The 10,350-nt window shown below is 44.5% G+C and overlaps 1 protein-coding gene across 1 annotated transcript; it reads right to left on the bottom strand.

Annotated features, from left to right (window-relative positions):
- Positions 1-6,849: 6,849 nt before the first annotated feature.
- On the bottom strand, positions 6,850-9,974 carry LOC311258208 (diencephalon/mesencephalon homeobox protein 1-B-like). The gene is made up of 4 exons (XM_084354337.1): positions 9,811-9,974; positions 9,461-9,639; positions 8,803-9,268; positions 6,850-8,603 (listed from the first exon to the last, which is right to left on the bottom strand). The coding sequence occupies exons 1-4, from the start codon at positions 9,962-9,964 to the stop codon at positions 8,185-8,187; spliced, it is 1,218 nt and encodes a 405-aa protein (XP_084210463.1). The 5' UTR covers positions 9,965-9,974; the 3' UTR covers positions 6,850-8,184.
- Between the last annotated feature and the right edge of the window lie 376 nt (positions 9,975-10,350).

The raw sequence follows: 10,350 nt of genomic DNA, 5'->3' as shown, positions 1-10,350 counted from the left end.
AAGTATAATAATGTGAAAGTAGTTGATTAGACAGACTACACACCCAACACAACATAACTGGCGTCTCGTTTAACGCTCACCAAAACCACAACCAAAACTTTGTCGAGCTGGTCCTGGTGTATCATCGAGTTTTCAAAACTGACAGTCAGACCTGTTGTGAAAAAACTAAATAATATCTAATCTAATCTGATATCCAGGCCCACACAAGAATCTGCAGCCAGGAGTTCCCACAACAACTCTGCAGATTTCAGTGTTGGTGCTTGTAAAACTCAGATCATAAACACTTCTCATCAATTGTGTGTTGTTTTCATTTAGCGTTTAGAAGTTTGTGGTGCAGCCTGACAACATGTCAAAAATTGGATTTACTAAATACTTGTTTCAACCTGCTTGAGATAATTTTTTTATTGTGATTATTGTTGCTTAAAAACAATCTCTGTTATCTTTAATGAATATTGTCTATCACTTTACAAGTAAAGAAACATTCCGCTGAATTCCAAAGATTTTCATTATGGATCACCACTGAAAACTGTAGAGCGCTTACCTCCGACAACAGTCCCCTTTAATGTAATCAAGCCTGGTCCAGTATCAAACTCGATAGCCCTGCATCACTCAAAATTTTAAACCAACCGTAACTGCTCAGCTGATCTAGGTTCTGCAGTAAATTGTATTCACTCATTGATACCAGCTACCTTAATACGCCGGATATTTTTCATCAAGATCCATGCATTATTCCCTGAGAAAGTAACAGAAATGTCAAAAAACACCTTATCTCTCAATGTTAAAAAAAAGTGAAAAAAATAATTCCTGGATCTGTCCCATTATCCGGATCCACACCGAAGTTAATGAGATCTATTCTGGGACGAGATCCATCCTCCATCCAAGTTTCATGGAAAATCCGTTCGGGTGTTTTTGTGTAATCCTGCAGACAAACCAACAAACAGACGTGGGCACCAACATAACCTCCTTGGCTGAGGTAACGAGGGTTCATTCACTGGTAATGAAGGAGACTGCACTGTTTATTTGGTTGTGTGTGAGAGCTGCATGTGTGCATGAAAGATCAAATGTGAAAGCATTGCTGCTACTGTCCATCCCACTTACAGTCAACACAGAGTTGTACAGACTTGCAACTTGCAACTTTTATCTACGGGGCGAAACAGCTTGACTGAGAAAATGTTCTAACTCATCTCGTAGTTGTGATGCTAAGAATAATATCCAGAATTTCACGCAAAAACAAAAGTAAGACAGTATAATGGAAGAGTTTGAGAAGTTAGATGTTGAGGGCATCTGGCCAAAGCTCAGCCTGTTGTAATCATACAGCAGAACCCTCCAAAAGCCCCGGCAGGCCAAAGTGCTCTTCTCATGTAACGTCTCATTGATAAGAGCAGCAAACACCTCATTTACAGGAACCTTAGACTATAAGATCAGGTACTTTAAAAGCAATCCTAACACATTCAGACCCTGCCTGTGTGCCAGCAAATAAAACACCTTGATATCGCCCCAACTAAACTAGGATGATTCTGTCTTAATGTCCCATTTCAGGGACCAAGGAGCCCATAGTCTTTATGGCTCCACAGAATTGCAGGTAGTAATGTTTGACACAGCAGGGCTCCTGCCTTTCAGATGATCAAAGTGACAAGTTCAGCCTGCAACCAGAGCCACTTACAGCAGACATCAAGAAGCAGCAAGATTGGCAGCTTTTAGGTCTTTGGTCCATTTCATCAGCCATTACTACCAGCAGAGGCGACGTGCTGTGGAGGACTAGTGGGAGGAGGGGAAGGCAGATTAACAGACAGCTGATACAGGTGTATAGGCGGTATCAAACAGCAGCTCTGTCAATACAGCAGGCTCCAAATTTCTTCAGAAGGGGCTGGGATCCCCAAAGTATGCCCACCGATTTCACTATGACAGGATTAACTGGGAGCTCCGTATGATTTTCTCAGATTCTGTGACTCAACAATTCAGTGATCCACGTTCTATCGGCTTTAAAGGCCCCTATCCCAAGTTTCAAAAGCTTACCCTTCGGACAAGGGACAGTCTTTTTCTCCCATACGGTTCCGCTTTCCCTTTTTTGCTGCATTCAGTTGTTCATCAACCCCCGCGTCCTCGCCAGCTCTCCCATCCTCCCTTCTCTGCACATCTGCTAGGTCTGAGTTTTCCTTTCTTCCCTCCAGCGCCTTGCTTGGCCCAAGGCCCTTACAGCCAAATTGGTTTACATTGGAGAGATAAATGCTCTGCAAATGCGCTTAAACACGTACAGTAAAAAATGCAGACAGTGCGTGTCAGGATTATCACCCAAGTCAGGGGGAGAAAGGAGAGCGTCTCTGTAGCACAAAGCTGGGGAGCCAGAGTGAAGCCTGCAGATATAGTCCGTCTCATCCACTTCTCAGGAGAAAGAGAGGAGGATTTAGCATTTGCATGCTAGTCTGTAATTCCTGGCATTATATAACTTGTCGCCAACAATCAAACTCCTGTGGTATTGTGAAAGTATTGTTTCACATGGGTGAGCAAAGTACGGAGTTACACTCTTGGGGGAAGGGGTTTTGGTGGAAGCGTGGAGACAGCTGGTCCAAGATGCATGGCAGAGACCACCCCATAAGCCAAGTCGAGAACTATTCTGCAACACAACCTCTGCAGAAGGTGCACCTCAAAATCCCCTCCCCCCCAAAAAAATTCAGTTTAGAGCACAAATAACGTACCTGAACCCCTGAACAGTGAGTGATCCAAAGTGCTACAGCTTTGGAAAGAAAGTAAAAAAAAAAATGTCCCAAAGATCGGGTCTGCTTGACCATACAGGTGATGAGAGATGTTGCTTATATGCATTACTCCTGTTTGTATTTCACACTTTCACATGTGATTTTTATTATGTAAAGTTAATCACATTTTTCACCTGGATCTGTTTTATGTGTGATGTTAAATGTGAAATTGTGGTTCTCACATGCGAGGTCTTTCATTTCAAATTTGACATTTCTGAAAATCACATGTGCCATCTATTACATTTGATAAAAATGTGATTGAATGCTTTTTTACATGTGAGAAACTACTTTTGTAACGTAGTCGTATTCCTTCTCAGGGCCTATGGAGGGTGTTAAATGCTGTGTCTCTTTTTGCTTGAGATTAATGGTTTAAAGTATCAGGCTGGCAATATTATATATATATATATATATATACATGTTAGCCTGTGTCACTTGGCTCCAAGTGTGTGTCAGTATTGAAGATATAAATCTTAAAGAACAGATTTAAAACATATATACTGCATGTGAATTTATATACGTCGATCTTTTAAAAGGCTCAGTCATTTCCAAGAACAGCCGGACGCTGCAACTTTTTAGCAATGTTATTTAAAGCAACATTATGTAGAAATGTTGTGCAATCTGGCGCCCCCCACAGTTTCACAGAATGTAACACCACTGTTGTAAAATACAAATCGGTGTATTTGGGACTGACTTAAGATCAACTACAGTGCCCGTGTTCATCGTAATGAGGGAACACTGCAACTGTGTGGCTCATTGATGCATTTTTGTTTTAAATGCTTGTATCATCATACAGTTGGGGTGATGTGCACAAAATTTGAGGTGAATCGTTCACTTTTTTTTTTTTTTTTTAAAGCATGACACTTGGTATAGCTGTACAGTTTGTGGCCCTGAACATTTTCAGGGATGGAGCTGTTGCAAAAACGCCTCATGGCGGCCATTTTACTTTCCGCCATAACTGAATTCTGTATTTTGCATCTTTTCTCCTGAATCAAACATGATTACATAGAAAAGTTGATGAAAATGTGGCTCACTCGTCTGGATGCTTTTATTTTTCATTATTCTCTCTAAATCTTTCAACCATTACTGCAGTGCTACAATGAGCACCTGAAAACTACTGTACACTGCGATTGTGAAACGTATTCAATGAAGAACAGCAAAAAGCACCAGCCCCTTTGAGTCATTATTGGTAATTCATTCAAATTTTGGCAAATATGTATTTTTAGCCCAGAAAAAGTCTATATATCAGGGGCCCGTGTCCTCAAATATGTCATCTGGATAAAAATACAAATGCACCCACAGCTTTTTCTTATTGCTAGTTTAACTAGATAAAAGTGTCAATCCATCTACTGAAAGGAAGTAGGAAACAGGAAATGACATCTACTGACATCTACATCTACTTAAAAGTTTTCCAGGGGAGAACACCCAAATATTTCATTGGATTGTCCCACCCACATTTTAAATGCTTTCTATGCTCATGCACACAGGTCTAGTGGTTTTTGATTGATCTTTAAGGATACATTTTAAAAAAGAGAGAGAGAGAGAATATCAGAGGAAGAAGAAGAAGAATTTGTCAATAAGATAAGATAAACCAATCAGAACAGAGAGCCTAATGTAGCTGTGGCATTACTAGATGACAGAGGTCTCACTTGGTGAAGACAGGTATACAGACAAACCGCACCCTGAAGATTCAGGAAACAGCATCCTCCCCTCCCTCCCTCCTCCCTGCCTCCCTCCCTCCCCACCTGCTGCTGCCTCTGCTGCTGTCGTCCCCTGCGGTACACCAAGCTGCCGTCCCTGTCCGCCAGCATCAGTATAAAACCCCTCCACATGCCCTGCCATGGGGATTTGGGTGTTAAAACTTTCAAGAAAGACCACCACCCCCCCTTCCCCCCCAAAAAGCCCCCTTTTTCTCATCCCCATGACCTACGCCTCCCTCCAAATCAACGCCGTCCCCCTCAGACCTCCCAACACAAAGCCCTCAGAGCAAACCCCGCACAGAAATCATAGCACACCATTCAATCATTGTTTTTTCCCCTCTCTCACCCCTTTTATGGTCCCACTAAAGGTTTTAGCCGGGCAGAGAAGGAGGGCTGTCACTGAGGAAACCTTAGCCCATTGATGAAGTGACAGGAGCTGCCAGAATATGATCCTAATCCTGTTTCCAGCATTCTTTTAGCCCGCTGGCATCGCAATTCCTCCACACATTCTCTGAGCTGTCAACTAGGAAAATCCCTCTAATAGCGCATTGCCCAGATACACATCAAAGAGCTCCTGGAAACCTTCAGCGGCTTAGCTGCCATAGACACACACTCTCTCTCTCTCACACACACACACACACACAAACACAGCATTCCCATTAACTTACACCCATATGATCGTTACATACACATAAAACACAGACATTCATGACAAATTGACCACGTACTTAAAGAGTATGCCTGAAAAAAGCCCAAAGGCGGTTGTACGAATCGTCTTCGCAGCCCCAAAATTATTTTTATGCACTGTAACCTGCCCGATCCTAAATCCCCCCCACCAACTCTCTCACCTCCCTTTCTCCACGAAGACAGTGATATAATCTTTACGGTCATGGAGCGAGGAAGCGGGAAAAGACCAGGAAAAAAACAGGTGTCTGAACTTTGCTGACTCCAGGAACCCTTTCAGTTCTATTTTATCTCATTCTATTCTTACTTAATCCATCGATATCCCAACCAAAGGTAATCTTCTTATGGCAAAGCATTCTGTTTCGGTGCAGCCAAACCTCGGCTGACAGGGTGGGGGAAGAGGGGAGCGGGGAGAGAGAGAGTGAAGGGTGGGTGGGTGGCTGGTGGATTGGAGACTCTTTAGAGCCTGACACTGTGCTTCAGTCATTTCATTTAGGATTAGTTATTCTGCACTGGGTGAACAAGTGGCAGGCTCTCCCGCATGTGGTATGTAAACCTCACCATCGAGGATGGAAGACCTCCTGTGTCTAAATTATTTACGGTTCCGTCAAGGTGTCTTCAGGAGGACATATTAACCAATTTTTTTTTTTTTTACTATAAAATATTGAATGTCATATGTAAGGTAATCAAAATTTAGATTCCCATTTCTGTCAGAGAGGAGCTGGAGTCGGCACACCCTAAACTAATCCCTCTCTTGTTTCCGAGTTCCTGTCACTCGAGAAACTTTGAGAAAATGTTGTTTGGATGTTTCACTAAATGTATCAACAGAATGTGGAGGAGTTGACATAATGACTTCTGTGTATTGTGTTGCAATGTTTAGCATGCTAACCGGCTAGCCCCGGCCCGTCCGGGTTCGAAGCTCCTGTGCTAACTGTGTAAACGGTTAAACACCGCTAGCTGCACGCCTAACTGAGCTATCTAGCTAACGGCTGCTACAGTAGTTCGCAGTCACTCTGGTGATATTCTGCCCTGTATGAATACGAGTAGTACGAATTCAATGAGTGGCCAATTTTTTACATAATTCACCTTTCAGGCCTTCGTGTGAGTGCATGTTTGCATGTTGGTTGTGTTTGATTAAGTCCTGGTTCAAGATAGACGGCTTGTCTGGTCTCCGTCTGACTCACGTTTAAGCTGAGAAAGGCTAAAAGATACAGAAACCCAGAAAAACGTCTGAAAATACAAAACTGCCATTAAGATGGTGATGATATTGCAGTTCAACTGCAGATCTGAATGTAGAACTTTTGTACGAGAAATGTTTCCTTGTGTATATTTCTTATCTTACATTTTTACTATGAGGTTCTTGAGTCATGCTGTAGCTTAAAGGTCCAGTGTGTAAAATTTAGGGGAATATATTGGCAGAAATGGATTATAATATTCATTATTATGTTTTCTCTGGTGTATAATCACCTGATACTAAGAATCGTTTTTGTCACCTTAGAATGAGCCTTTTTTATTTGTAAAGGGAGCGCTTAGAAGACGATGAGGCGAGGGGTATTTCGTTGGTTGCAATCTTCAACCGCGCCACTAGATGCCACTGAATCCTTCACACTGGACCTTTAAAGCTCCGTCTTTGATTTGGAAAATGAGGCAACGCGAGACAGTGCGGGCAAATATTTCCGTCTTATATTTCCAACCGACGACACTGAGAACATGAGTCATTCTTAGGTGTGATTTATTCCCTTGCATTAAACAGATAAATTACTCACATTTTAAACAATTGAGAAATACATGTCTTGAATCTATATCGATATAATACATAGAGAATGGGCCTGTGCGTCTTTCTGCTGAAGTCATTGGCTCAGAAAAAGTGGTGTCTCTGTTGAGTTCAGTCTGGCACCCAGGTGAACAAAAAAAAGTCGGCAAGGTTCATTTTATTTGTCACCGTGTCTCCTCTTATGTTGTTTCTGCCGTAGGTCCTTTGCTTCGAGCTACAGTTGCAATCGAACATTTCCTCTCGAATCCTTCACACGAGGAGTTACTCTTCAGCCAGGCCGGAGGCGAACACCGAGGGATATTTACAACGCTCACTGGATTCTTTGCAGGCTGAGCTGAGTGCTGTAACTTAAACAAGGAGAGTCACGTGTCATCTACAAAAAAATACAGCTGAATGGGGGATTATATTGAGCGATCTGAGCTTTATTTCTGATATCAGATACGATGTGACTTCATTCTGTGTCTTGTGGCTGTAAGCCATGCTTCAGAGGGGTGCATGCATGCATAGTTCCCATTCAGGGGTTGAATCATAGAATATTTTAATATCTTATATCTGTCCTGGAATGAGGCTGACAGCTCTGCAGTTCAAGACTTTTCTGCCCGGACTTCACAGAGGAAGCTGAAGAAGATACAAGCAAAGATCCACAGGCTAAAAGCACAGTTCAGTCAGTCCAGGTGGGATGCTTTTCATTTTCAAGTCCATTGAGTTCTTGTTAAAATCTTATTTTCTGTTAAGTCTATCCAGCCGAGATGTTCTTCATGTTCTGGTGTGTTCCCAGCGGTCAGTTGCATGCCCATACGATGACGATGATGAGGTGAAGGGGAAAACGTGTGACGACTACCCAGGGCCCCCGAACTAAAGTGCTGCTCTAAAAAACATTTTGTGGTCTTCACATGTGCCTGAAAAATATGTTTTTATCTGCTTGGTTCTGATTTTGAAAGTGGATTTATTTGAAACCTAGAAAGCTGCAAAAAAAAAAATGTAATAAAAAGCAGTTGTTTAAATAAAATAACGTGGAAACGAGCACAAATTTAGAAGAGGACAGAGGACTTTTGAAATGTGAAATCGTTAAGATGGCCAATTTTGTAGGGACCAAAACATCTCAATGAGTTTTTGCCGATGTGTCTGAGTTTAGGGTGGATACACATTGCTGCTGACATGAGAGGCGAAGAGGAAAGTGAAGGGGGGCCCAGAGTCCCCTCCTGTTGACTGGGACCATAACTCATAGGTACGGCTCTGACTAGTGGGCGAACACACAGAAGGAGCAGCCTGAGCTTCAGTTGGGGAGCGTGTCCAATCCGAGCGATGCTGCATGCTGCTTGGCCCTCAGACGGAGGTTCTCAATGCTGGTGGTCTTGCTGTTGAGGCTTCCGGGGATGCTGCCCGGCGCCGTCTGCAGCAGCGGGCTGTTCCATACCTGCTGGGCCTGCGACAGGGTCTGGTAGTAGGACTGGCAGGGCAGCGAGCTCAGCGGGGACGGCATGTTGACGTTCATGCCCAGGTAGGGCAGAGAGGACGGCGTGCTCATGTCAAAGGACGGGTAGTGCACCAGGTTGTTGGTGGCGGCCATGTGCTGCCGAAACTGCTCCTGCAGCCGGAAGAGGCTGAGAGGAGACGAAGCGTAGGAGTTGCTTTGTGCCAAACCGCTGGACGCGCTGCTGGAGGACGGCAGGGCGGGGGAGCTCAGGGGAGAGTCTGAGAGACAGGAAGACAGGAGGAGGACTTTAGTATGTATTGACACACACTGACATGACTTGCATAGATATTTTTTGTGTGTATCCTGTAAATTGTGGGCTTTTGTTAAGCCTTTAGACATGATTAGATTCTTTAATATGACACACATAATCAGTATGACAGAAAGAGTAGCTGCCCTCATCAGATCAGCGATGTTTACCTGATGTGGGGCTCAGCCGTTTGCAGGATGGAGAGCTGCTCCCCGGCTGCAATCCGCCCTCTCCCTGCATCTCCTCCGTGATCTTCACCCTCGTCTCGCCTCTCATTTCGTCCTCCTCTCTGTCGGCGTTGTCCTCTGCTGCTGACTCGCTGTCTGACGGCTCTGGGGAGGTGACGTTGACTTCCACGCTCATCTCTCCAGGCTGCGGCCGTGAGGCTGCCAGCCTCTCTGTCTCTGAGTGACAGGAGGAGGAGGAGGAGGGAGGAGGAGGAGTGTGGGCTTCAGGGACCTGGGTGGTGGTGCTGCTGCTGGTGGTGCTGCTGCTGGTGGTGGTGGTCAGGTCAGTCTTGGACTCGTCTGTAGAGCCCTCTGCAGCTCCGGATGCCTCCTTCTGTTTCTGGAGCTGCTCCTTCTGCAGGCTGCGCTGCTTCTTACGAAACTTGGCCCGGCGGTTCTTGAACCAGACCTGCCAGATGCATCCACAGACAACTTTAACCGCCTTGCCTTCACTTTTTTGCAACACCTTCACTGTGTAGTATCACTTCTAACGACACAAGATGGCATTAAAGTTCACCTTTTAGCTTTCAAAAAACGACTATCTCTGAGTGAAACAAGCAAACAGCCCAGGAGATAAATTCACTCTGAGGGTTTTTTTTACCTGAACGCGTGCCTCGGGCAGGTTGGTGCACATGGCCAGACGCTCACGCATCACCACATCAGGGTAGTGGGTCTTCTGGAAGGTTTTCTCCAGGGCCTCCAGCTGCTGGGCGGTGAAGGCCGTCCGACTGCGCCGCTGCTTTCGGTGCTGGGAGCCATACCGGGCCTCAAGGATAATGTCTTGAAATGTGCAGCCGTTGAGAAACAAGAAACACGACCAGTTTAAATGAAGGCCGGGGTCAGAGGGCATTCAATCACCCAGAGGTCAATGGTCACGATTTGAATCATTGTTTCTTGACACCTCCAATTAATGTTAAAAATCTAATAACAAAATGAGCTACTGATTCTTACCAGCCAGTCTCTCAGCAAGAGTGAGGGCATGCACCGAGGGCCTGTAGTCAGGCGCATGCTGGGCCTGCTGCGCCGCCTGCTGGTGGAGGTTGTACATGGCGCTCAGTGAGTTCATGGCGTGGAGGGAGTAGCCGTTCACCCCGTAGTGCTGCATGACTGGCGAGCTGTCTGCAGAGAGAAAGACGAGCTGTGTGAGAGTCAGGCCTCCCAACTAAACACAACAGCCTGGTTTCCAGTTGTAGCGCCTTTAAAAACATCTTTTTGTGACAGTGTGTGCTGCAGCCTGACTGATTGAAATGGCAACAGGTGAGCGTTAAAAAGCTGCGCTTCAAAGTAGAAAATGATTCCTTCATTTTATTATAATTATATTTATAATTTTAAAGAGGTGAATAACTCATCTGACACCGTTCATGTGGAATTGCAGTCAGGCAAAACGAAACGGAACATTTTGGAAAGCGTTTTTTTTAATCCTCTCGGAGTGTTTGCCCACATTTAAACCTTTAGGGGATCAAATAAATATCTTGGTTTGAAACTTTTAAA

Source organism: Pagrus pagrus (genome assembly GCF_965226575.1).
Source record: "Pagrus pagrus genome assembly, chromosome: 6".
Lineage (NCBI taxonomy): Eukaryota > Metazoa > Chordata > Actinopteri > Spariformes > Sparidae > Pagrus > Pagrus pagrus.
The sequence above is the reverse complement of the archived record's forward strand: the minus strand, read 5'-3'. Positions and strand labels throughout refer to the sequence as shown.